The sequence below is a fragment of the Eimeria acervulina genome, genomic scaffold (genome assembly GCF_000499425.1).
Source record: "Eimeria acervulina Houghton genomic scaffold, Eah_scaff36, whole genome shotgun sequence".
Taxonomy (NCBI): Eukaryota; Apicomplexa; class Conoidasida; order Eucoccidiorida; family Eimeriidae; genus Eimeria; species Eimeria acervulina.
Window position 1 is genome coordinate 37,246 of NW_013547358.1, and position 26,945 is coordinate 64,190.

Consider the following 26,945-nt stretch of genomic DNA (forward strand, 5'->3'; position numbering starts at 1 on the left):
TCGTTCCAGATTCCGTGGCCCCATTCAGTAGGTGCTGGATGGTATGCACAGGGGTGGCGTGTTTAGGTGCAGTCATAAGAAGGATCACATGCAGCTGCGGCTTGCTCTGTAAAACTAAGTGGGAAGCCATGGCTCGCGAATCCGCACGCGTATGCATTTTCTGCAGATAATTTGCTACTTAGGGTTTCGTTTCCCTTCGCCAGGAGTCAAGCCATATCCGGCGAAGATCGGGGCCATTTTGGGGTGGTCCTACTCTTGTACACTCGCAAGGACTTTCAGAAGTTCTTGTGGCTCGCATCGCACAATCACAATTTAATCCATGGATTGATCCGTACGGTTTTCTCTTCCGATGGATCTATTCGAGAAGAACAAAAACTATTTGTCCCAATATGGAAGGTGGAAGAGCTCGGACGCTTTATCGTCTAATGAGTATCAGGATTCGCGATCCCTCATTGCGAGAGGCAGTTCTTCCTACAGGCCGACGGCAGTGACACAGCTGTTGTTATGATGCTGTTTCAGCAAGACCACTCGAAATAGCCACGCAATAATCGGCTTGTATCCACATTGGAGTGGAAGGGAACAGAAGGAGTTCCTCATAGTCTGATGGGGTGTAGAAAATGTCGAGATTGGTTATGCGACAGGCCCATTACTCTTCCAACCGGCCGTCAATCTCTGACAAGCATGAAGTGCTTTTCTGAGTTCACTAATAAAAGAGTTGTGCGGTGGATATTCCGGCTAGCGCATTGCGACTTCACACGATTGTATCACCAACGCAGTCGTTTATGCACTTTCTCGACTCCCAACCGGCCAGACATTCTGTTACGCAACTGCGCTTATTTTGAATTTCATACATTTTTTCCGAGCTGCGCCCTTCTTACTCAAATGCTTATGGAGCCGTTGTCCTTGCCAGTCTCAACACCAGACGACGGGAAAAGCGCTGGACCATGGCCGGCGATCTCTTCTGATCCCAGACGACGCGTGAAGTTCATATATTATTCGTTCGAGTTTCTCCTTCGCAACAGACGTTTTGCAAAATATGCAAGGTCGTGGAATACCTTGCGATGGTTGGGTCAGCAAAGCAGTAGAGCAACTGGCTCTGGCTTTTTGGCTGCGTACGACTGGAGTATTTCTTCACTAGTCCGAAATGGAAGCAGAGCAAGCAGCGAGACGCTGCCAAAACCAAATGCTTGCAGAGAACTACGATTCCTTAACGATCGGAAAAGCCACCCTAATGGATATGAACTTCAGAGGCCCTGATAGCATTTTCGCTGTTGTGAATAGACTCCGCAAATATGCCCATTTCCTCCCGTGTTTGGGGCACTCAAATAAGTCCCCTGAATGGCTCAGAGAATGACCGAAATTCCCTTGAACTATCCTCCCAGAACTGTAACAGCTTCAGCATGAGAATGAGCAAGAGCTCCTGGAGGCACGCGCAAGAACCAACAGCGGGCAAAAACGACGAGAATATCACATTAACTTGCTAGTGAACCGAAAACCTTAATAGGTGCCTGAGGGCGATTTCTGCGAAGCAAAGCCTTAGGAGCATCTACTTGCTCTCCCGACACAGCGGTGGACAGTGCATTCGTAGATATGGGCAGCGCACCTCAAATTTGGCCCGCGTACAAGCATTTGGTGGCAAGTGCTCTGTCATGCGGGCTCCTATATTTTTATATCTGCGTGCAATCCTGCGCAAATCGTTTTCCAGACGAAATCTGCGCCACTTCCGGTGCAATAACTCCAATCCACAGCTAACACTTGTTTTTCATTTGGGCCTGACAATTGGCGCTGGCGTATTATTTATAAGTCTTGAATGTCCCTATCAAAAGGCGTCATCCAACTGCTAGGCACGGCACAGACCGTTCTCTCGATGCCAGTGGTAATTCTACTGAAGTGCCTGCAAAAGCTAGTTCGGGGCCGCCAGCAGCAGCCAATCAAAACAGAATAAGCAAATGAAGCTGCCCATGTGCTTTTCCTTTTTCTGCTTTTTTTTTATTCCGGCGCCTGGGGTTTGGGTCCCTCTGGCAACCGGTTTTATCTGCATCGGTGCACCCGTCCTTTTTTGAGCAACTACGCACACTAGGGCTTCTCCAGCTTTGCGCGAGAGGGAGGGAGATACGTGGCATGCCCTGTCTGATATTGGTACCTGTCTTACTCGCGTGCAGGCCGGCCATTCTGGGATACGTATTGGTTTAACAATATACACTGTTAGTACATGCACTGCTCCCATGTGGGGTTGTCCTGCAGCACGAGTTGCGGCAAGGTATGTTGCAACTCTTAACCGCCTCCACTCCGCACCATCCCAGGCCCTTTGCCACTGTGCCGAGGGCACTTTGAGACTGCAGGGCAGGTCAGCTGCTTTTGGAGAAACTGTATCTTACGTCGTTTGGCTGTATTGCAGCTTGCGACGGTTCTCTACTATTCTATCCAGGTTCCGCGATCTTCCAGAGGAGCGTCGCGCGCTGCAGTACAGCTGAAATAGTTAAGATAAGACTCCCTAAAAATCATCGAACCTCCAATTCCATCCCCAGGCTTCCTAGGCACAGTGGCCAAGAACTTGGGGGTTGCTTCAGAAAAGAGGCGGCCCGTTATGAGCTGCGCCTCACCTCGCCGCCACTAGTGTTGCAAGGTAGCCCCAGGTGAAAGCACAACCAAGTCCTGCCTCTCTGCAAGCAATAATACTGTAGATAGTTGTTATACAGTTACCTGCCCCTTAGCAGGCAGAGTTCACGCCAGTAAATACAAGTACCAACCTCATGTAGGCCATGCCACTGCAGTGGTCGGAGACTTCGTCACACACTACCTCTGGAGGCTACACTTCGCCGACGGGAGGCACCACCAAGCGTTGTGCTGGGTGTGCCCCCCACCGGCTAAGTGTGTGTGTATGTGTATGTGTGTGTGTTTGTGTGTGCGAGTTGTGCACAAGCATATCAAGGCGAGTCGAATGCGGTTTTAAACTTAACAGACATTCATGCAAATGCCTGGCTCGTGGCACGTGCTTGCAACAGCCATGCAATGATCAAAGACAGATAGTACAACCGACAAATAATTCGGGGAGAATCATACGAGGGAAACGATAAAATAATTTCTATAGGCGAAAACGTTCTGCATCTTCCATCAATACCCGGCAACTTATGGAGCTGCCGGCAACGAGTCACAGGCGGGGCTGGCGTTTTTCCGGCGGCGCGCGTGTCAACGAGCTTGTTAGAAAGCCTTACTCCTACTCGTCATGAGGGCTTTGTTCTTTCTTCTGGGTGGCTTATCTTCAAACACAAACAAGTGCATTCAGTGATATTGCGGGATAGGTGTACTCAGCATGGCAATCAGGGGCAATGCTGAGTAGATGTTTGAGCTGCTGCCCTTACTGCGGTTCTCGCTATGTCTGTGAGTTATAGGAATTTCAAATCCATTGGGGCCACGTTGTGAGTTTTAATCTAAAAATCGATTGATTATAGTCGTCGCCAGTTCTCTCCTCGTTGTTGTGCCACGCGGTGTGATTTTGTATTGGGGGGCGACCACCACTCCATCGGAGCGATCACTGGCAAGTCTTGTCGTTACTTGCATTCAGGCAAAATATCACAGATTTAATATCCTTTCCGGACTCTTAAAATATATAGGGCGGAGGGCATACTACGGGTGTACAGATCCCTGAGGCTTCTACTGGAGCAGCATCATTCGATATTTGCTCCGTTCGCCCACACCAGAAGTACTAGTAACCCGTGCAAAAACCCAAATCTGAACTACCTAATCAGGGCGGCGCTGTGCCCGATTTCTTCTCCCCCGTCCTGCCGTGCAAATATGCCCCGCGGTTTCTTTCGAGTTCGTCTCTCGCGTTGACTGGCGGCAACTTGGGGGCCTAACAAACTAGAATTGGCCTGTTCGGCAACTGTGGTACTGGTGCCATAGAACTAGAAAAATAGGGCACCGTCCAGCCTTGCTGTGCTGACGTTCCTCTGTGACGGCTGCAGACTGTTGGGCTGGTGACGCGTTTCTGCACTCTTCAAGAAGGAGCAAGCACGGCCCCCATATGTGCGTTTTCTGACGGCGTAGTACTCCGACTAGTGTGAAAATGGCCCAAGACGGTGCAGGGAAGAATGAGGGATGCGCCCGCCCTAGGATCCCAACAATGAGTGCCGAGGTTAGGGCGGACAATCCATACTCCCGTCTCATGGCTTTACAACGGTGAGTGCGGCTGGATTAGGTAGGCTTTTGCATTGCTGCATAGGAGTTTAGCTGGAGAGAACCCATGCAATACCATCTTCTCATTACCCTCTACTTCGTTTGCATGCTATTCTCAGGATGGGCGTAGTGCGTGACTACCAAAAAATAACAAAAAAGGCTGTCGTGCTCGTGGGTGTAGGTGGAGTGGGTTCTGTGGCAGCTGAAATGCTCGTTCGCTGCGGCATTGGGAAGCTTATTCTTTTTGATTTCGACTCTGTTGAGCTGTCCAACATGAATCGACTATTCTTTACTCCGAAAGACGTCGGCCTGACCAAAGTAGAGGTACGTTGGGAAGTGGTATCTCTCCTTAAAGGATGTCAGTGGAGTGCATTGATTTTTTTGGGATCCGAAGGAGTGTGTGCTCGACTGGTCTCAAGCAATCTGCGGTTTCTCTTGTATGCTGCTAGGCTGCCAGGCGGACCCTTTCGTTCGTCAATCCGGACGTCGAATTGGAAGCACACAATGCAAACATTTGCCAGGAGTTCGACCTTTTCTTGTCGCGTATTTTGAATGGCAAGGACTCAATGCAGCAGCGACAGAGGGAAGAGCATCGGGAAGCAGAGCATGGCTGTGACGCGCACCGCGGTCTTGATTGCCCAGGCGAATGGCCTGTTGATCTCGTCTTGAGTTGCGTTGATAACTATGCCGCCCGCATCACAATTAGCCAAGCATGCAACGAGGCGGGTGAGCTCAATCATGAAATCACCGCTGTTCAGCCACTTTCCTACCTACACACACACACACACACGGCCTTGCGTCTACGTCCGAGTATGGCATTATCCAATCGGTCCTCGCTAGCAGCCCTTCGCTTTGTTGAGCCCAGTATGGTTTGGAGTACTGCAGCTGTTCTTTCAGCAGGAATGGAAATGCGACCGCAGAAGCTCGACTCCTGTGGGTACCTGCGTGTACTGCTCGCATACACGTAATGCAACGTGCATCCGCAACTCAGCTACTCTTCACTGTACGAGTGAACAATTTGTTTAGGTGTGGATGTTTACATCCATATGCATGCGTGGTTCGATGGGTTGGCGTTCTGCCCTGCTTCGTTCGCTTTTCAGGAGTTCCGTGGTTCAACAGCGGGGTCAGTGAGAACGCAACCAGCGGACAAATACAGCTGTGCCTTCCTGGAGTCCTAGCTTGTTTCCAGGTAAGTTCGAAGCCACGATAAGTCCGCTGACGCAGCTGCCCATTATGGCACGCATTGGCAGGTTTCTAAAGATCGAACGGCAAATGAGACGGGATGAATTGGGATGGTTCGAGGAATTTCCTGTTCAGTGTGCTCCGCCATACGTCGTGGCTACAAAGGAGGACGAGAATTCAATAAAGCGCGAAGGCGTGTGCGCTGCATCGTTGCCGACCACTATGGGTGTCACCGCTGGTAAACGACGATCTCTGGACTGTCCCTCCCTATCGCACACCCGCGCGCTTTGTTCCTTCATTTGCGGTCGCTGGTCCTACCTCCTATCAGTTTCAACTGCCCCGCCAAGAGCTGCACAGCAGCTGTTGCCTACTGCAACGAATTCGCAGTTGTTGCGGCTGCAGGTTTCCTGGTGCAAAATGCTCTTAAGTTCCTGCTGGGGTTCGGTCGGCCGTCGACGTTTGTGGGGTGGGAGTCGCTGCAGGACTACTTCACTTCCCTCTGCCTGCGGCCGAACGATCAGTGCGCAGACGCGTGGTGCTGCAAAAGACAGGTATGTGGAGGGAGCCGTGAAAAATCCGGTGCGCAACGCGCTTTGCAGTCAGTCGTCGTTTGGATAGAAGCCATCTAAAATGCAACCCCGGGGACGACACCAGTAGGCATTTTTGGTCAACCCTCCTGGGCCGTGCCATTTCTCTGCGGCGCAGAAAGAGGTCCAAGGGAAGGGGCTGACACTCGAAGACTACCTTCCTCGTGCGCACGAAGGGAGTGCCAAAGAGGGGCCGCTTCACGAGGACAACCCTTTCGGCATTACTCTAGTTGACGACGGAGAACAGCACGAAAGCGGGAGGGCAGGCAGTCATGCCGGTCCCGAAACGAAGCTTCCTGCTTGTGCGTCCTCTTTAGACGAGTTGGCGGCCAAGTTGAAATCGCTGCAGAGTTGAATCAACCCATCTATCCCTTTTGACCTTGCAGTACCTAACCTAAACAGCCTACTGCAGGGCGCATGTACCTCTCCAAACTAGTGCTGCAGCAGCAGCACACTTAAGACAGTTTTCCACCATACTGGAGTGCAAACTGGCACTGAAACAGAAGTGGACAGTTGGTTCGTCGTACGTTTTTGTTCGAAAGATACACACGCACCAAGGCTTCGCTTGTCACGAGATGACATTTGTAGGCAAACCCCCTACTCTCGTATGCGACAGCGCGCCCCTCCACACTTGCTGCTACAGTTGTACGGTGATGTTCGATGGTGAAGCGCTAGATGACTTGTTTTGCCAACAGCGGACCGTCAGGCAAGTTGGAGCTCCCCCGGTCTCTCCTCTACTTCCCCTTCACATCACCTCCGATACGCAGCCATGTTCACGCAGCCATGTTTCTGGCCGCGCGTCTGCGTAACTGCTTCAAAATCCCTGCCAACTCTAAGCGCAGAAAACCCTTCCCGGGCTCCTAACAATGGGGAGACGTCTTCAGTGCCTACTGTTCCTTTACTACTGCAAGGATGTCTTCTCCTCTGAAGACAAAGAGTTCTTCTTCCTCCAGCTGCACCTTTATGCCTCCGAACTCGGGAACCATCACAGTCTGCCCCACCTGCAGCTTAGACCAATCCTCGCTCACTGCGACGTTCCCCGACGGCTTTGGCGGAGCAACGGCGACGACTTTAGCCATGTGGCACCCTGTCTGCTGGGAAACGCTCGACGGAATATATATTCCCCCCTTGCTCATCGCCGCCGGCTGCACCTTCTGCACGACGCAGCGCCCGAAGATGGGCATGAGGCGAGCTGCAACTCCTGACTGAATTCAACCCCCACCGACACACACACATACGCAACAAGCCACAAAAGCATTATCCTAGCCGACACTCCTGAACGAAATCAGCGTGCACACGGACAACTTAGCAAGCAACAGCATCAGGACTCCACCGTTGCCTAAGGCGCAGTCCTTGTGCAAACCGAGAAGTCAACTGCTAGCAGAAACAACTGCACCTCGATCATGTGGGCTCCCTGAAGAACTAAGAAGTTCCCCTCTGTGTTTCTATGGGACACGCGGAAGACAGCTTCGTGATTGGTGAGTCAAACAAGAAACAGATACGCAGTTCTGACCCTGTGGGGCGGGTCCGATAAACTGTTTAGTTGCAATGAGGCACAGCTGCACATGAGAAGAAGAGCACTCCCCAAGATGACGCATGCAGCAATGGTGAGGATGCCTTCAGTTCAGTTCAAATCAGAAGCGGGAGTATTCGGGGTGTGCTGCCTCGTTGCTGGTGGAAAAGGGGGTCCGGCGGAGTGTTGCGCCTACCATTTTTGTGGGGATAAGCTTATACACGCACAATAATGCTTCTGAAGAACAGAAGTAACGCCCAGAGCTACGATTAAGTGGCAGAAGTCGACCCTACTTCACGGTGCACAGCTAGAAGACCCGAAAAGATCCTTGCCTGTCTAGGGGCTGCTGCCGCGCAGCCCTAAAAGGAGAACAGCCACAGCCGGCCCCGTACTGCGACATACAATCAAAGAAAGATGGAACATGGGATTCGGTAGAGAAAGAGTTCAGATTTTCCCTTCTTTTTGCTTCCTTGGCTCATCGTCGTTCCTCGAGTTGCGCTTTTTGGGCGTGGGGCGCTTGGGCTCTGCTACGGCTCCGGTCACCCCAACAAAACGGCCAAAAGCAGCGTTTTATCTTTCACCAACCCTTCCAACGCGGTTTCCTTCAGTTGTACAGGTTTCCTATATCTATTAAAACGGGGGGGCAGAGAAGTCTGCCGCTGGCAGGGGCGCTGTTCGCCGCGGCTTACCGCAGGTGCGCAGCTCGTATTTACTGAGCCCTCCCTTGTGCTGCGAGACAAAAATAATAAGCCCGTGGGTTTTATCCTTGTATTCCCGTTTCCAAGGCTGAACACAATCTGTAGGGCTCTCAAGTTAGCCCGAACACCCAGCGTCTGCTTCTATAGACACCGAGCCCGGCGCTGGGGCACAGGAACTGTTAGTCTGCCTCCACTGCTTTTTTTCTGGAGGAAGCTTGGTGCTTATCATCAAAATCTTCGGAGCAACCGCATCGCCGTACCCTCTCTGACCGAGAAAGCTTCCATTAGGAAGCCTATTTCGACGCTGAGGATCGTTGATCTCCTTGCTGCCCACGGGAGGCTTTTGAGGGGTAGTTTCTTTGTGGAACTGGAACTTTAGAAGAGATTCATTGACATATTTTCGAGGGCTTGCGCCGCGTCTGCTGTTGCCGGATGGAGGAGAGCGGGGAGGCCTCAGCGGAGGCTTCCGGGGACCGTGCGTCTTCAGACACAAGGCGCCGCTTGCAGCAGCAGCAGCAGCAGAAACAGGCCCAGAGAGGAAGTGCAAAGGACTTTCGTAGCCTCACGGATGAACGAGCAAGTATGTTAGCACTGTAGGCCCCTTGCTCCGATGTTTTTCAGTGGAAAAATCGCTCGACAACACGTCTTGCCTATGCAGTGTTGGCCAGCCGGCCAAACGACTGTGCGTGCTGTTTGCTCTCCCCATGCACTTTCTGCCTAGTTGCTACAGGTAGAGGAGTGACACTAAGAAAGGCTAGGACGAGTAAGTGTGTTCATGTAATTGGGGTCCCGCCGGGTCGTTTGTTTCCGTTGCTGTGCAGAGGCATTGTTGGAATACAGGGCACGGTGCACATCGGCGCGTTTCTGGATCCAAAGCGAGCTGCTAGATCTTCGCGTTGGCGGGTGGCCGCCATGCGCCGGCTGCGCCTTGGGTGACGTTTCTTCTACGAACACCAGAGCAGGCGATTCCGTTGCTCATTCAGATGGCTGCCGGAGCTCTGACCCGGGCGTGGTGGGGGACCTTCCCAACCTTATCCGACAGCACCTCACTTGCCCTTTACTTTCGCGTTTGCTGCAGCAAGATCCCATCCTTAGTGGCAAGTTAGCCACCCTCGATCGCGTGTTGTGGCAGCGTCGTTCGAAGCACGAGACGCAGACGCCTGGCTGGATGAGTCACGAGCCTCTGTGCCCTGATTGTTGCTCATTTGGAGCTCCCCAAGCGGCTGCAGATCTCCTCAGTACAGCTGCCGCCCCTGCAGGGACAAACAACCACGACTCCTCCCGCACGAGCACAATGGACTCGGTTGTCGGGGGAGAAGGAGCGACTGCTGAGGGTGTGCGTCCGTCGAGGACCATTGAAGATGAAAGCCGGCCTGTCACTGCCTGGGTATCTTGCAAGCAATGTATGGAGCACTTCGCTTACATCGTTGCCTCCTTACTGGTATTCCTCAAGCCTTCAGAGCTCCGGGATTTGGCGGTGGAGCGGCAAGAGTCGCAGTGCTGTGGCTTTGTGTTCTGCGGCAGGCGGAACATCTCGACTCCTGAAAAGTGGGACTGCTTTTCGACAAGCATTAATCACTGAGTAGACTGTTGTGCTCACGGTTACAAAGAAATTTGTGTCTAAGTGTTGCGGCGCGATCTTCACGATTTCCAGTGCCACTTTTGGTGTGTGTACTTCAGGCGGCGCGCAGCGTTGTGGCGGTGGACACTAGACTTTGGAGGGAGCAAGGCCCTTTCGGAGGATGAGCTGGTGCAGTTCTGCTGCAGTCGCTGCTGCAACCGCCAGCAGCAGCTGTTGCGTCTTTTGGACGAGGAGCCCATGTACACTCGGCCGGGAATAAAGGAGTGGATTAGTGATGCTCTGCAGCGGAAGGCCGCCTACCGTCCTCACCCGCACGGCTTGCCTGAGGAAGGCCGGGCTAAGCCAACGGGGGAAACTGACCTGCAGGGGCAGCAACAGCAGCAGCTAGGAGGGGCAAGAAGTTCTGATCTCGATATTCCACGCGCTATGGGCCTGCGACCAGCTGTAGATATGGACGAGTTGCTGGGGGACGATGCGGGGAGGCTGATGGAACCTGTGCTGGAGAAACGGCCTTCCTGTGTCTCCTTCTCCACGGAGTCTTCTAGTGCAGAGCTTACCAAGCTGGACGGCAGTCTAGAGTCCGAGGGCTTTAGAGTTCCTCTGACGGTAGACGACGAGAGCAGTGCAGATGAGGCGCCAACGAAAGCTAGTAACAACGGGGACAGCCGTGGATCATGCACAGGTGGGGAGGGGCTCGCAGTGGGGGGTCATGCTGCTGCTGCCACGTTGGGAACACAGGGTGGGGCAGCTGCGACGAATAACACCCTCTTGTTGGAGTACAGCTCCCCATCAATCGCTAATCAAGGGCCCAAGGCCTCCAGTCCTGCCAGCCACACAGGGGACTTCGAGCATTTCGTTGGGACCTGTGTATGCGGGTCCACAAAGGAAGTGCCTCCGACTAGTCCAAAGATTGAAAGGGCCTTAACATCCTCTCCGCCAGGAGGCGCGAGCGTGGGCCTAAGTAGGACGGATGGGACCGCAGCGGCTGAACGGCACGTGGAGCAGCGGGGGGAACCCAGCTCTGCCAACGCTGGGGAAGAGAATTCGCATACCGAGGCCCCGCTGAAGTCTCGTGGGTCCCGCGTTCGGTTTGCAGATGACGACGAGGAAGAAGGGCTAGACGGAGATGGTGATGGGGAGTCGGCGGCTTCTGTCTTCAAGCACTTCTTCAACCTACATGACGAAGATGACGGGCCGGGGTTTTATGCTCGCTTAGACCGGCAGGCAGCAGCAGGTAGTTCACATGCCGCAGGCAGTCAGACGCGAAACGGTACTGGAGAACTCAGAAGTATCCTCAAGCCCCCCACTGAGCCTGTGGAGCCATCCCCTCCCCCTGCTAGCTCCAGTACTGAAGCTCAGATGGGTTACATGCGGCTGTCCGACGTAGTAATTGCATTCGACCTTTTGTCTTCCTGTTGCACCGACGCGTCGGCGAGATTCCTTGCTAACTACCACCGTCGGTTCTGCACGTGCTCCTGTGAGGGTGCTGCTCCAGCATCGGGAGATACGAATGCCCAGAATTCCGACGGCGATGAGTCCCCTAAGCTTGAGACGGCCTCGGATGAGGGCGAGACGAGGAATTTCCACTTGCGCAAAGCGGGGGAAGGGGACGAGTCAGATAACGTCTCGTGCGTGGACGGGGAGTCAGGGGATGATATTGAGCCGACGGAGTTGTGGAAGAGAAGACAACAGCAGCTGCTCAAGGCCATCTTGAGGAGCCTGCCACCCGCCGCCGATAATTTTACGGCGAGCATCACGGAGCTATGCGAAACTCTTCAACCGCTTCAGGTCCACATTTGCCCAGCCTTTTTCCGCTTGTGTCTGTGCAACTTGACAAGTAGATATGCTCATATTTGATGTATTTCTTCACACAGGCTGTGCAGATATAGAAGGGATATCGGCTGCGCTACCATCAGCTTGTTTGTATTTGCTTTTGCTCGTTTGCGTTGCAGCCTCTCCCCACCCTGCGCTGCTCTCTCTGTAGCTGTCTTGCGGCGGTGATCCTGCTGTTGTTGTTGCTGCTTCGCGCTCGCCCGTTGACTTGCTGCTGCTGCTGCGAACGTTGCCGTCCTTGGAGCAATAGCCATACTCGTCATTCTTGTTGTCAGAGACGCCCTCCGCCCTGCTCTATCGAGGGCAGAGCTGAGGGATTCGAAGCTTCGGATGCAGCAGCGTCGTTTTATTTCGATGACGCTCTGACAATTGCCAGGGAAGAAGACGTAGGACTGGAGTTGGTAGACTTTGTTCGGTCTACTATTCACAAGTCTGCCCCTTGCCCTGGTCCAGTGCGTCCCGTCGACACGCCCATAGCAGGGGAGGCAGCGGAGGCACCGATGCAGCAGTATGAAGAGAAAGCTATGCATATGCTGCTAGAGTCAATCTTCTCTCGTATGACACAGCCGATCATGCAATTACAGGAACCACCTCGTCCGTCTGTCCCGACAGCCCCATAGAACGTTCTTGGACTTTCCTTTCCCAAGGACCTATGATTGTGTTATTTTAGATGAGGTACGACGATACAACCCTAGGCACATCATAGAAATGACAGTTTGGGAATGTAAAGCGCGACGCGGAGTAAGTAGGCTCCTCATGTTAGACACTAGCAGATGGCGGCCAAAGGCATCCTGGGACACCGGGTTCCAGGCGATTGCTCCAAACTAGCTTAGCTCGAGCCGGCAGTTCATATCCGTTCTGCTCAACTTTGCAAGGTCTGCATTCTGCTTAGCCGTATGGCTGTGGGAGTACTAAAGGATGCGTGGGGAGCTACGCTTCCAGCGACAATATTGGCCGACTGGGAGGGTTGGGGTCTATTACTTTCTTGTACAGTGCCACAGGCAATATTAGTGTTCAACTAAGGCCACAAGCAGTATTATTGTTTAACGAAGGCCACAGGAAAGCGTGTGCAGCTGTAAAAGGTCCTGCCTTTTTTAACGACGCTACGGTGTTCGCGTTGCTGAGTCAGCATTTGGCTTGGGGGAGTCTTGATTGAACCAGCCGGCGTGGTTGCTTGTGCCTGTACTGGTAGAACTTGAGGTGAAGAGTACGCAGTAACTATATTTGAGGTACGAAACTTTTTTCATGCTGGATCGGTCGCACTCGGGCTGGCGGTGTCCTGACATAGCAGGGATGAGGAAAGGCGGAGACCGGCATGCTCTGTCGTTTGAGAGAAAAGCAGTTAGTTACATATGACAGCTTGGAAATAATAGTTTACATTTTGTACTCTAACTGATGGTAGATAACCTTCGTGCAATTGGCCCCCACATGTATTTCACTAGGTGACCCGCAGGCCGGAGAGGGGGGGAGCCGGGGAGGGGGCTTGGCTAAACAGCCATGAGAGGATTATATGATTGAGTGTCATTCCACGTCTTCTGTAGCTGTAATTCAAGTTATAAGAAATGCATGATATGCATACTTTTGCCAAGCAGCGCGAACACGTAAAGAGCATGGGGCCGCAGTCATACATCTGGGGTGGCGAGCACCGCTGACGCGCGGGATTCTTGTGTTAGCAGTCGGCTGCCTAGCCTGCCATCTCTTGACAGTAATAAACACTTATTGTTTATTGTTTCCAGTGGGCAGGCATCGATGACAAAGGTGGGATATCTCGACTCTGTGAGTGCCACCCAGCGCATCCAACACTGTACATGCTGAGCTACGTGGAATGAAGGCTTCAACAGTGCGATTTCTGTACTCTTTTTGCGTTCACAGATTAGGTAAGTGTGCGCTTTTGCTTATTTCTTGGTGTTGCCAGCAAAATAGTGCCGATGTGCCTGACGCCAACTCGCCGCACACTTGGGAGTTGCTTGCGCATCAACGTGCTTTGAATGCACAGCCCGAAGCTCATCAGGACTCCGTTGAAACTGTTCCCTTCCGCTTAAAAACTGCGCGTTCTGGTCGTTGGAACGATTGAAAATCGCGCTCACAATGGGGAAGGCCTCTAATCGCCTAGCCGTGGAGCGCCGCCTAGAGCGCATGCGGGCAGAGGAACAGCATAACAAGGCCTTAGCAGAAATCGAGGCTGCACGGATTCAAATGATCAACCTTGCACGTAGCGATGCAAGGGTAGAGGCTCTTAGGCTTCAAAATGCGGCCAAAGCTGATGTCGAAGAGCTTTCTCGGGACTTAGAATTTACTTTTGAGGAACAGCGAAGACAGCAGAGTATTAAGGAAAAACAGTTGCACCAGAGAGTCACTGACACTTTAGACCGCAAGCTGCAACAGGAAGAAGCAGCCGCCCTTGAGAGGCAGAAAGTCTGCCAGGAGAGTGAGGAGATCCGCAAGCTAAAAGAGCAGCTGGCAACTGCCAGAGTCAGTCGGGAAAGAACTGCTCAGCTCCTTGAACGACAACTTAGAGAGTAAGCCAATAAACAACCTAAGAATATGTCGCTCTTAGCCTTTCGTAGAGAGCTTCGACAAACTGCATACACTGCTCCCCCTCAAATTCCAGCGAGCGGCGGTGCATCTAGAGGGTAGGCGTGTGCAGCTTGCTACAGTTTGAAAAAGAGCGTTTTGCGTGGACAACTCTGATGTGAGGTTGAGCTCCAGTATTAATGCCTAAAAGCAGGATGTAGGAGCTCATAGGTTTCAACGGGCCCCCGCACCAGCCATGTTATCGATAGGCAGGTTGTTCCTTGTGCAGTGGTTTCGCATCAGCTTGCATTTTTCCTTCTGGTATTTCCTACTCTCCTTGCGTTCATATCTTTCAGATTACCTCTACGGGAGGGTGAAGTACCACCTTCGCTATAATAATAATCATTATTCTTATAATAAATAATAATAATTAATAATAATACTAATAATAATTATTACTATTCTTATGAATAAGTGGTCCTTTTGTTTGTTGAACAAGCCACAAGGTTCACGAGAGGGTGGATGCGCACTCGCCATTCCACAGAATTGGCACCCAAGGTCCGCAAATAAGTCTTCTTTTAGTAATTCTGCACTTTGGGCAGGTTTGCGCTGCAGGGCCGACGCCGCCCTCGAGGACGCGCGACTTGAACTTGCTATGGAAGAAAAACGATTGGCAGAGTGCGAGAATGCGCGCCGCCAGGAACTTGACCGCAATTTGCAAATGCGTCAAGTTGGGCTGGAACTCGCAGCGCAGATAGAAGACAGACAGCGTGTAAAACAGGAGGAAAGAGCCGAGAAGTATGCAATTGAAAAGGAACAGGTAAATGCGGTTGAAAATTTCCGTTCAGGCATCTGAGCTTCTCCCTTCGAAGCATGTCCGTTTGACAGATTGTAGGCAGTCACAAACGAAGGACCTCCCCCTAAAATCGTGGAGCCTAGGCCTCTTTCAAACATCACAGCTTGGGTGTAAACGCCCAGGTGGGAGCAGTCGTTGCAAGGCTGCTTGAAGAAATGGAGAATGAAAAAAGGCAGTCGATGGAACGCCGGCGACTTCATGCAGAAATGGTCGCGGAAGCAACCAAAGAAAGAGCACGGCAGAAGCAGCGCTTACATGAAAATAAGACCAAGGAAGAAAATGAAATCAGGGTGAGGGCAATGTATCACTCAATGGAAGAAACCAGTACACGCGTGGGCTGTTCTTAGCACATTTGAAGGTAAAGGTCTGCGCCGCATCTGTTGCGCTGGGAATGCCCAAAAATTCAGGAATACCTCGAGATGCAAAGAAAGCGAGCTGAAGACTTGGAGAGAGAGAAAGAATTAATACGTAAGGAAAAGGCGAGAATACTAGATGAACTCCTGCAAAAGCAAATACGGAAGCAGCAAGAGGAGACAGACTATGCCCAATTGATAGCAAATCTGTACGAATTCGAGCGCGAGGAACAGGAACGGCAAAAGGAAGAAGCTCAGAAAAAAAAACGGTAGGCTGCAGCGATTTTTGCTGCGTGGTAGAGCCCCCACCAAAATATATGTATAGGCAGCCTCTGGGGACTCAAAATTTGGACTAAACATAATGCTGCAGATAGAAGTTCCGAAGAAGCCTGTGATGGCGCCACAGGACCGTGTGTGCCGTGTTCGCCAATGCAACAGACAACAAGAAAGGGATGCCCTCTCAACCGCATTCAAGGAGCAGATGGAAGAGAAAGAAAGGAGGCGGAGAGAGCAACTAGCTGAGGAGGGCCAGTTCCGGCAAGAGCTATACGCAAAGTTCGCCAGAGAAGCAAAGCTTGAACAGATGACTCTGCAGAGGCGCAAACTCGCACTCTTGGAACATAACAGACAGGTATCTACGGGTTCTAGCAAAGGCAGCCAGTCGTATGCCTAAGTTGCAGTCGGGAAACTGTTCCTGCCTGCATGCTGACGAATCTGGAGAGCTCTTCGGATTCCCAGTGCGGGTTTTTAGGTAGAAGCGCTTATACAAGAACGCCGGCGTCAGCTGACAGAAGAACGTAAACGAGACAAAGAAGAACTCCGCAGGCTCTTCGAAATAGAGGCAGAGAAACAAGCAATTATCCAGCAAGAGAGAGAAAGGCTCCTGCGCGAAAACGCAGAGCTCGCCGATTTCTTGCCAAAAAATACGCTTCATGACAGGCGAGAACACAGCATTGTTAGAAGCGCGAAGGAAAAGCTTGGCAGCATTCATCTGGATTCAATGACGCCATTTCCCAGAACTCTTCGTACGCTTCCAGCAGCGGAGTCCACTGACATCCATAGTTAGTGGCTAGCTTCACCAAGAATTCACTTGAACGTGGAAAACAAAGTGATTGGTACACTTTGTCAATGGGCTACGAACGGTGGTTCGCTACACATCTCCTTGCAGCCCGTTTACCAGGAACAATTTTCTAAATTGCCCAATTCTGCTGATGGAAGGCGTACTAAGTGTTCTCCTAGGGAAAGATTTGGGCGGAGGCATTTACGAGAGGTGCCTACCTGCTTACTTATGTTGGGTGCAACATGTCCAAATATCTGTATTTATTCCTTTGGATTCTACCACTGCCTGCTTACTATCTGTAGCCCGCTGTTGACAATAGTGCATCTTCTCGCACCAGCTACCATGTTCCTTTAATCTGAAATTCAAAGTGTTCTCACTACTGATACCAACGGGCATTCCTGAGCTGTGCTGGTAGAAGCAGGAAGTTAAAATTTCAAAGAACAGATCTTGCACAAAGTTGACAAAAGTTAATTTGATCAACGCAGCTGAACTTAACATTTCCTGGCTTCAGCACCTCGTGGCAACCTATCTTCGAGAAGTTCAATGTAAAAATGGAACCCGCGTCGAAGTGGGTCTTTCGTCGAGGCACCCAGTGCATCGAATGCGCTCAGTCTAAACAAATAAGTCAAAAGTGACTAACAGACCTCCTTCCACTAGCAATATCAATGGCCAGCTAGCTAATCCACTTTTGTACCTGGCTCATGAACCCACCATTGAACCCGGCCCAACCCGATGATGGCGCGGGCGGGCTGCTTGAATCCCCTGCAGCAGCTAGTTCGGCATTCTGACTTTCGTCAGGCTGCCGCTTGTTATCCAACTTGTCCTTTCCGCTAGACCCACGGTGCGTCTTTTGGCGATGGTGAGAAGGATACCGCGACACTTCCACATCCGGATGAGTTGCACTGCTTGACGCACGGCGATATGTGATAGATGCTGCTCCACTGCCTTCCTGCCGCTCTGCTGAAATGGCCTCCGTGGGCCCATATCCAGCGCTACCTGACCCAACTGTGCACGAATGCATCTTCCCCCTCTGCCTTGCGGGATTTGCTTCCGACAAAGTCGAGTGAGGCTGTCTGCTCATTAAAGAGTTAACTGTGCGTCGTGGGCCATAGAGCAACGATTCGCGCCTTGTGCTTACGCCTGAAGAGCGCGCGCTTCGAACGCCTGACTCGTTCTTCGGATGTCCCGGAGCAGGCAAAACTGGACTTTCAGTGCACCGACTGTGTCTGGAACGTTTTGTGCTGCCGGCGTGCGAGCCGCGCGAATCCGTCTGTCGATGACTCGGAATACTCCGTGGAGAAGTCGCCCCCAGGAAATCCGTCGGCGGTGGTGAGCACTGGTTGGGGTTTATTGGCTGCTGCAATAGTCTGGAAGTATGGCCAATTGAAGAGCTTTGGACAGGGAATGCGAGGGAGGACGTGGAGGTAATTGACCTTGTCGATGCCAGCGGCGCGGGCAGCTGGGAATCCCTAGAAGGAAATGCACCCTGCTGACCCCTTGAGATTCCAGACAGGCTGGGGGCTTTCACACTAATGCTACTGCTGCCTAGGAATCGAGCGCTGTCTATGCGCGCCTGCTGTATTGGAATCACTCTTTCAGCCCGCGAAACAGGATGGTTTGCCGATAGTTGGGGCCTACCCGAGCCCAATCCACTCTCCCGAGGTCCAGGTTCCTGGTCTGAGAGGTGGCGAGAACTTCCGGAGCGGTAGCGGAACTCTCCACAAAGCAGCTTCTCCTTAGAAGCTGCCTGACAGCCTCTTGACGGCGTACCTTTCCCGCTACAAAAGTTCGCTGGGGGATCCGCATGCGGTCGTGAACTACTTGAAGTACTACAACAAGCTGCACGCTCCCCCACGCCAGCGGCGTGATTCCTCGACGCTTTGGGGCTCCACAAAGAACCTGTAGAGCTGTTAATGCGCTGTACTACACACGAAGAAAAAAGAGGATCCGCCTGGCCAGAGTTAAGTGAGATGTGCTGGGGAGTAATGGAAACACACTCTGACTGCTGAGGACGCACCAGGTTATGCCTGGCCAGAACGCCTTCCCTACCGTGAGCACCTAAAGACTGAGATAACAAGCGATCGCCCCCAGCAGAGTAAATTTGTCGCTCAACTGGCCCTTCACTAGCAAGGTAATGCCCACGCTGGGAAGGCCTGGACGAGCACACTGCAGGTGTGGCAGACTGGCTAATGAATGAGCTGCTGGTTGTTGTGGGTGCCTCCTCAAATGAACAGCCATGGACCGGCAAGCTGCACTGGCTCCCCATGAGACTGCTGCTAGCACAACTGGATGCGCCATCAGAGTCACTGTGTCGATCATGCGGTTCGCATATGTATCCTGCAGCTTCCGCCAGCGGTTGCCCTCGAGCCTCAGCACCTGCTGTGTGAAGATCCATTCGTCCAGCAGATCCCAGTGGCTCCGTCTCAGCACGGTGCCACGGCATGCAATTCACAGTGTCATCGTCGAGCTTCCCGCTTGACAGCAACTGATTAACACGCTTTGCATTTACGCTAGAAAAATCCTCAGATCCCGTTGTAAACGCATGTACATCCGAAAGTCTCGGGATGGTGTCTTGCTGGGAATGTTGGTGCACCGTCTGTTCATGGCCAATGTTTTCAAATGAGTTGCATCCTCCAGACGTCACGCGCTGGTAGTCTGCCCTCAGTGTGTGGCTAGTTCGAAGGTCTGTGTCTTGGCGGTGCGCGTATGAGACACGAAGGGCATTCAGACCCACAGCACACGAACTGGCTGCTTCTATGTTTGTTCGTCGGGGGGAGCGTCTTAGCTCCTCCAACTTCTTCTGTAACTGCACCTCCAGCTCTTCGTGAAGTTTGCGTTGAGCTTCTTGGAAATCATGTTCTCTTTGCTCTTGACGCCTTTGCAGTTCCTCCAGTTTTGCTTGGAGTGTATGAATCAACTTCTTCTGCTCTTGCTCTCCAGATTCTCGCTGCTCTTCCTTTGCCTTCTGAAGATGTTCAAGTTGTTCCTGCAGCATGTCGATTCTTCGCTGCTGAGCCCTCTGCAGATCTTCGTGGTGTTCCTGCTGACGCTGTATCATCTGCTGTTGCTGCTGGAGAGACGCGTCAACCACTCCCGCCGCGGCAGCTAACAGAGCTGCTGCAGAAGCCGTTTGCTCATCTTGTAGCCTGATGCATTCCTCCTTTAGTTCATGTTGCAGGCTCTGGGGAGACTTCAGCTGGTCGTTCGATCCTCGTTCTTCGCTAGTGGTGCCCTTGCGTAATCCCACTCTATCGCGCATCCCTGGGCTCTCCTGAGGGGTCGCCTGATCTGCCACTAATGGTACTTGCTGCCTCAAGGTCTGAACTTGGCTTTCAAATTCAGTACCTTGAAATGCTCTCGAACAGTCGTGCAACTTCTGCTGTTGCCCCGAAGTTTCTGTGTTACTGGATTCATGCGGCGTCTTCGGCTCATGCGCCTGCTGGTTGGTAGACGTTCCGTGGGAAGACGACGCCTTGCGGGAAGGTGGCTCGGAACTGCTGCTGCGGCTGCGTGATGCCCGTTGGATATTTGCATTCCCTCTGCTTCGGCAGGTTTCCAAAGCTGCGAAGGAGCTTTTTGAGACTCCAGACCGTTTTCGAAGCGAAGAAGTGGGGCTTCCAGACTCCGGCGCAACTTCCTTTTCAATTTCAGCTCCAGAAACTCTCTTCGGAACGGAGTCTATTGCCCTAGAGGCTTTCCGGGAAACCTCGGGAGAGGGATTGGAATCTTGCAGATGGTGTTCCTTCCCGCCTGGGTGCGCGGCACTGCCTGAGGTTGTGAGTGAGGGCTGCCTCTCCTGCTGCTCGGCTACATCACGCGCTTGAATGTTTTCTGCGGTTTCCGTTATTCCCATGGAAACAGTACGTCGTGCTCTTGAACGCCCTGCTTTCGGCGAAGAACTCGGCTTCCTCTGAGCTGACCATTGATCTTCCCCTGTCAAAAGGGACTCGTCTGATGCAGGCTCGCCCCTAAGAGCAGTCACGTCCGCTACCTCAACAGATCCCGAGGTCCGCCTTGTAGTAATATGGTCAGGTGACTCTTCCTCAGGGCGCTCAACGTGATGCACACTTGCTTGACTGACGCGCCGTAGAGACCGAAACTCATTAGCATCCTTTGTTGAGATTGCAGCAGTTGCTGCGGCAGACAACCTGTTGGGCTGCCTATGCTTGGTCTTGGAACTATCTTCCCCGCCACCATCGCGGGTATCCCTCATGGCGTCGTTCCCGATATCCGTCGATGCCACCGCGCGACGTGGTGTATTTCCAGGCAGTGCAGCGCACGCTCCAAGCATGCTGAACATCCCGCTCAATGTGCTTGGGTCCAGAGCTCTAGAAGTCAACTCTACCTTTGAACTCTGGGATCGTTCTTCAATCCTCCGACTGGCAGACGCAGTGGGAGACCTTTTCGCTTCGCCTAGGGCGGTCAACATCAGAAACTTTCCGTCCGAGGTAGTGGAAGCTAACGAATCGCTCAGGATACTCTTTTCACCAGAAGAGCTGATCCCACGGCCTCCCGAAGGAGACCCTGCTACCGGGGATGGCAAAATCGCGGAAGTGTCAATCCTGCCATCCTTCTGTTCATTAGAAGCGTTGCTCTCTGTCGCCCGCGACCTGCATCTCCTTCCTGCAAGTGACAGTTCGACTCCACTAGAGCTTACCGAATGCCCAAAGGACATTTTGGTAGAGCCGCCACTTGGTGGAAGCTCCGATGTACTTGAGCTTTTGACTGTTACACCAGACGAAAGATGGAGCAGAGACGACTCGCCCTTCGAGCTGATCTGTCTGGCCCGATCAGCAGAATGGACTCTCTGTGCTGCACTCGAAGTGCGCGAAAGATGCCTTTTCACTGCAAATCTGAGGATACATAACATTCAAACCTCGAAAGGCTATCCTCCATTTACTCTCTTCGTCGTTGTCAATGGGCGCCTCAAGCAAAGAGGTGATTCGAGTACGTGAAACGGTTACTGCACCTACCTTTCTTGGTTTTCTGCCGCAACTGAGTCCTCAGACTTCAGCAGCTCGAGAGGATCTAAAAGCATGAACAGCACATGAAGCTGATGCACTCTGGAGGTGCTGCTCGAGTCCCGGGAAGTCACACCAGTCCACAAAACAAGGCAGTTAGCCTCCCCCGCAGATGTCCATCTACTGCAATGACAGGCATTTCTAAACCAGGGGAAGCAGGATGCCGTACCAAAAATGTCTTCGGCCTCTGGGAGACTTGCAGAAGTTGGTTCTTTGGAGACAGCATCTATCGTTGACGGCTCAGAGCGCAGCGAGGCAAAAGACCCTGCATTTCCCTGCACCACTCCATAAGAGAAAGTGGACCCCTATACAGAATTGCAGTTTGATTTTGCATGAGCACAGCTGAGGGCAGCTGCTTCGCCGTGGGCAGTACTGTCAGCTTACCGAACTTCCGGTGCATGCTTGGCGTGGAGGTAGCGAGCCAGAACACTCGGCGAAACCAACTTCGCTAGAGGCAGCCTCTTGCCTTTTCACTGTCGCAATTTGTTCCCCGATGCTAAGCTGTTTGGAGAGAGGTGCTTCGATGCTCTCCTCGCTCGCGGCACTTCTAGCTCCACCGCCTGATCCCTCGCAGGCAACCCTCGATTTGTCACAATGCGAAGAAGTGTCGGGTTCTCCAGATGAAGCTCTTTGTGTTGCCCTGCTTTTTCTTTTCCCGAGCTCAGTGCCAGATACCTCGCTGCCATTATTGGGGACGGAAGCAGACCTGGACAGCTCCAGCTCATCCCCAAGGGTTGGAAGCGCCATTAAAGGCCTGCTGCACGGCTCGTCAGTCCGCTTTTTGTGTAGAGGTCGAGCAGAAGAGTCACCTGAGGCTGCGGATACATCATAGCGTGGATGGATCCCTCGACGCTGCTCTCGTCTCCTGAATCCACAGAATCAGGAGAAAACCTCTCGGGCACCCATAATTCCTTGAAATTGCACACAGGTCACTGGCTGCACGCCTGAGCAGGGACCTACATCTCGTCAATGAAAGTCTCCAAATCCTTTATATGCGCCAGAGCAGCTTTCATCCCTGCCTTCAGCTTCACTATCTCAGACTCTCGTCCCGTCGTCATTGCAGAAGCGGTAAAACCACGTTTGTCTACCTCAGTTTCCTTTGACTCCTGAAGAACTTGCATCAAAGAATTTCGCACGCCGCGAACCTGATGCAGCAGGCGAGCTTGCTGCTTGTTCTTCACCTCCAGAATTGTGACCTGTTGGGCGACACAACCGAACAAGAATGCACTACTGATATAGATTCGGTCGGCACTGCATATGCACTGCATGAGATGTAAACTCTCCATTGAATCCAGTGTGCTGCGTTTGGCACTGACAGGAACGAACGGACAGCAACTGCTGCGTGCCCACCTGCTGAACCTTTTCCTCTAGCTGCCCCTGCAGCTGCAGTATAAGACCCTCGTTCTCTTCAGCCTCAGCCTCCTGCCTCTGCTTGTCTTCCTCCAACTCCAATATCCGCTGCCTTAGACTAGTCGCACTGAGATGTGCATCGCCTTGCAACTGTTGGCGAGCAGCTTCTGCAGCCCTGACTCTGTCTTCGGCGGAACGAAACTTTTCCTCCAGCATCTCTTTTTCTCCTGCAGCAAGGCGATCCACAGAATAGTGAATCATCCAAGGGGATGTACATATATTTATTAGATATGAGTGTGTAGCGTAAAAGGCGCCTGGCAGAAGGCGGAGAAAGGCTCACGAATCAACGTTTCCATTCTTCGTCGGTGGTCTTCGCTCAACTCAGCCTTTTCTTTGTGCGCAGCTTCCAAGAGGCGGTTGAAATCATCATTCTGCACAAAATTAGATGGTAGAAGGCACACGAAGCAAGTAATGATAAGGAGAATATGCGGACAGCTCTTGCCTTATACCATCGATCGGCCTCGGAACAAAGGCCATTCTTACTTGTGATGAGATCTTCTCAAGGAGCGCATCTTTCTGGTGAGTCACACCCCTGAGATCCTCCTCTTTATCTGCCCCACAGCAAGCACGAAACGAGCACTCACGATTTATACATATCACAGAGCCACGCGAACACTGCATCGCCAATCCAAGCCGCAAGCGGCCTAGGCTTGCCTACCCCGCAGTAGTCCTTGAAGACGCTCGCGTTCCAGCCGCTCGGAAGCCAAGGCTGCCTCCAGTTTGTCAACTTTGTCGCGTTCGTACAACTGTTGTTCCTGCTGCAGCTGTAACTGATTGTTCTGGTGCTCAACACTCGTCAGACGTTCGACCAGCTGCTGTTTTTCCGTCCTCATCCTTCTCAGCGATAAAACGGCGTCGTTTACCTCCTGAAACAATGTGCCAAACGTCTACGCTCGCGTTCAGAGTAAGTCGTGTTCAGCACTGGAAAAAACTGACGGGGCAGAGTGAAGGAAAAACTCGACGATACCCTGGAGATAAACAACCTCCCGTGCTGAAGACTATGTGCAGCGTCTACTGCAAAAGCATGCAAGACACACCAAACAATCTTGCCCTTTTCTATATATACCTTGGGTTCAGTGTGACTTACTTCATTTCTTTTGTCACGCTCAACAAATATTCGGTCCACGCAGTCGACTGCTGTGGCATTCAAGTGACGGAGTTGTTGCATGTCCTTCTTGGACAAGACCCCACGCTCAACAACTTCCCCGGCAAAGATCAGCAAATGCCGCAGCTGCGAAACTGCACACGGAGACATTATCGCCCAAGCCATCAACTGTTTGGTAACTTAACTACCCCTATTCGTGGGTGCCACAGAGAAACACGTACTGGAGACACGGGAAACTGATTCAATAGCCGCACGACTGCACTGGGAAGCTTACATGGATCGTCAGGATCCACGCCTTTTAAAATGTGCGACACATCAGCGACTTGTGACTCAGAGCCCTCTTGAAACGTCTTTCCCTCCAAGCCTCGTTTATGTCCACCTGCAGTGGAACTGGCTACACTGGAGGTGTTTCCGCTCGCATCATGATCTTCCAGATGCCCCCCTGGATGTTCCAGCTCCCATCCCTTCTGCCACCGCTCATGGATCATTGTGGGCTCGCCACTGTTAACAGGAATTTCACTAGTCTGACTGCGAAGACCAAAGACATGGCTGTGCAGTTCCAGGCCTCTTTGATTGTCGTGAGCGGTCCCCGCAGTAGTGTCAGCAACGGTACGCCCAGCTAGCACCCCGCTTGTATCAGAGACACCGCTCCCGACCCCAGATGTATCAGCCCGCTCAGGTTCTCCGCATTCAACCGACTGTCCAACATTATGTTGAACCGCTTCCGACAGTCTCATCGCTGGGGATTCTTGCCTAAGATAACTCTTCAGAAATCCAAAAACCATCATGGAAAGCTCGGTAATTGAAAGGACAGACGTTGCATCTAGTAGTGCCGTTTCTCTGTACACCTCGTCCCAAAATGGGTTTGAAGAGCACTTTTCGCCTCCTTGGTAGGGTCCACCGTCGCACCGGTTGCCTGCCGCATGACCCTTGCTTTGCCTAGATGTAACTGACTTGTTTGTCTGGCCGATTACGCGGAGAACCTCGTCTCTGGAGAGCAACACGCTGTTAGTGGGTCCTTGGTGCTTGCTCATGGCTTCGGCAAGCAGACCGTCCCTACGAACATGCAGGTAAGCGTTGATCATCATGCTACAGTCGGCTGCGGTAATGACAGCAGTATGGCTGCGAACTCCCCCAACCTAATACACGTTGACGCCTTGCGCGATCGTGGAACAATATACTCAGCTGCCGATATTTCCCACCTGAAGACTTGCAAACCGTAAACCTTGTCATCTACATGCGCGGAGGGCTCTCGGATCCCCAGCAGTTCGAGGAGATTCTCCATCCCTGAGTAGAAAGCCAACCCGTCGTCACAATCAGCAGGGTGCATACTACAAGCACAGACACTCAGAATTAGGCGTTTTACTCAGTGCTATAAGATGCTGACCTGACCAGAAGCTGAGAAAATTAATTTCTCCATTGTTATCTGCTTCAAAACACCTCCTGATTAGGTCTTCAATTTCTTCCTTGTCCATGGGCGCCGCCTGAACACAAAGCGAAAGTAGACATACCTAACCCTAATTCACCCATAATCGTTCCGCAGACTGCCAGTAAATATGGAAGCTCGTGTACCTAGCAGCCGAAAGCAATGCGACAGAGGATGTTACCATCAGGAGGTGCTGCGTCAGCAGCTGCTGCTCCGCTTCTAGGCGCACAAGAGGCCAACCGCTTCCGCGGCAGCTGACGAATAGCTCCAGCACTGCGTGTATTTCGTCCATTTTCTTTGATAGGTCTGCGCGTGCTGGAGCATGCTATTAGAGTGAGTTGTTGTTCATGGCATCCAGCGAACTAACGAAGATGTGAATTTAGAGAAAAGAAGGCGAGGTAATTGCAACGGTCTTCGCTCTGCCGCCCCGAAAAAGTGGATCGTACCACTCAATTCGTCGAGCCCCCTTCGTAGGAGTTAAGATCGCGGCTGGCGGTGCAGGAGTTGTCCTCCAGGCAGAAACAGCTGACGCCCGCCGTCCATCAGGTCGACTCCGTTAGCTGCAGCTTAACGAGATCATGCAGTTATGGCTGAGCTGACACTCCTGTAAGCAGATGAAGACATAGGTTGCATGTGACGCGATGTCTCAAGACGGCACTGGGACAGCTAGGTTGAATGCGATGCAAACTTTGGCCTCGAGTTCTAGAAACATTAGGTCAGAGAGCTAACATGAGAAGAGTCAATCAAGGGTATAAGGAAATGCCGAGGATGGCGGTTGCTTGAGACATTGAAGGACTGCAAGGGGCCCCAGCATTGAGACCGCTGCCACGCGGGGAGACACACAGCAATCATATCAAGGACAGTACTCGTTGTACAGTGTTCCGACACTCGTAAAGCTGAAACATTAATAGAGTATGGGAGCCCTACACTGTGTGTCTCACCTGAAACACTGCAGTAGGTGTGCTACTCTAGTGCTGCTCTGCGGCGGCCCAGTAGCGACCTGCAGCATCTCGGGCCCTCCGCAAGGCAAACTACGGCAAAAATTTTCTCCTCTTCTCCTCCAAACAGTAACTTTAAACTATTTTCTGGCAGTGTATATCATGGTTATGTTTTTGGCAAGAGGCCTACAGACATCCGCAGAAACATGCGTCTGCTTTGTCAAGGGGGCCCTCGTCCCATGGTCGGCCATCGGGTATCCTATGCACTGCTTTTCCTTCCCGAGCCCAACTCACTGAGTGGAACAATTACTAAGGGTTTAATTATCCATAGTTTAATATACTGAGCCGCATATGCGGCGAGTTGACGAAAAGCCCTCTTTTGTAACTTGGGGGTGCAGCTAGACCACTGCGGTTCCTGCAGACAGTCCGCTTGCGCTGAGCTGTTGCGTTCTGCAATACCAATAAAGTACTCAACTGATATTTGGTACATAGAACGGCTCCCCTATCTGCAGTTTGACAGCGTGGCTCTAGCGTCACTGCCCCCTCCGTGCAAACTAGCACGGCCTTTTATCTATCGGCATTGTCTTGCGACTGTAGCTCTTGCCATTGTCTTGCTACCGCAAGACCGAATTCAGGGAGCTGCTACAGTCTGACTATGACACTTATCGATTCTAACTAACTGAGGTCATTA

The 26,945-nt window shown here is 52.2% G+C and overlaps 5 protein-coding genes across 5 annotated transcripts; 3 read left to right on the plus strand and 2 right to left on the minus strand.

Annotated features, from left to right (window-relative positions):
* Positions 1-4,066: 4,066 nt before the first annotated feature.
* EAH_00007750 (thiF family domain-containing protein, putative) lies at positions 4,067-6,300 on the plus strand (the record flags this gene model as incomplete). The annotated part of the gene is made up of 7 exons (XM_013392144.1): positions 4,067-4,179; positions 4,296-4,500; positions 4,626-4,902; positions 5,277-5,365; positions 5,494-5,596; positions 5,761-5,909; positions 6,064-6,300. The coding sequence occupies 7 exons, from the start codon at positions 4,067-4,069 to the stop codon at positions 6,298-6,300; spliced, it is 1,173 nt and encodes a 390-aa protein (XP_013247598.1).
* A 532-nt stretch (positions 6,301-6,832) lies between these two features.
* EAH_00007760 (chaperonin CPN10, mitochondrial, putative) lies at positions 6,833-7,657 on the minus strand (the record flags this gene model as incomplete). Its single annotated transcript, XM_013392145.1, has 2 exons — positions 6,833-7,150; positions 7,655-7,657. 2 exons carry the CDS (start codon positions 7,655-7,657, stop codon positions 6,833-6,835), a joined length of 321 nt encoding a protein of 106 aa, XP_013247599.1.
* A 931-nt stretch (positions 7,658-8,588) lies between these two features.
* Positions 8,589-12,191, plus strand: EAH_00007770 (hypothetical protein, conserved; the record flags this gene model as incomplete). Its single annotated transcript, XM_013392146.1, has 4 exons — positions 8,589-8,736; positions 8,978-9,704; positions 9,837-11,526; positions 11,847-12,191. 4 exons carry the CDS (start codon positions 8,589-8,591, stop codon positions 12,189-12,191), a joined length of 2,910 nt encoding a protein of 969 aa, XP_013247600.1.
* Positions 12,192-13,659: 1,468 nt separating this feature from the next.
* EAH_00007780 (meiosis-specific nuclear structural protein 1, putative) lies at positions 13,660-15,567 on the plus strand (the record flags this gene model as incomplete). The annotated part of the gene is made up of 4 exons (XM_013392147.1): positions 13,660-14,090; positions 14,701-14,905; positions 15,064-15,231; positions 15,349-15,567. The coding sequence occupies 4 exons, from the start codon at positions 13,660-13,662 to the stop codon at positions 15,565-15,567; spliced, it is 1,023 nt and encodes a 340-aa protein (XP_013247601.1).
* Positions 15,568-17,027: 1,460 nt separating this feature from the next.
* EAH_00007790 (hypothetical protein, conserved) lies at positions 17,028-25,608 on the minus strand (the record flags this gene model as incomplete). Its single annotated transcript, XM_013392148.1, has 14 exons — positions 17,028-21,207; positions 21,328-21,382; positions 21,545-21,650; positions 21,760-22,240; positions 22,336-22,571; positions 22,726-22,952; positions 23,066-23,156; positions 23,269-23,336; positions 23,444-23,651; positions 23,873-24,024; positions 24,165-24,946; positions 25,093-25,177; positions 25,278-25,374; positions 25,498-25,608. The coding sequence occupies 14 exons, from the start codon at positions 25,606-25,608 to the stop codon at positions 17,028-17,030; spliced, it is 6,879 nt and encodes a 2,292-aa protein (XP_013247602.1).
* Positions 25,609-26,945: the final 1,337 nt, after the last annotated feature.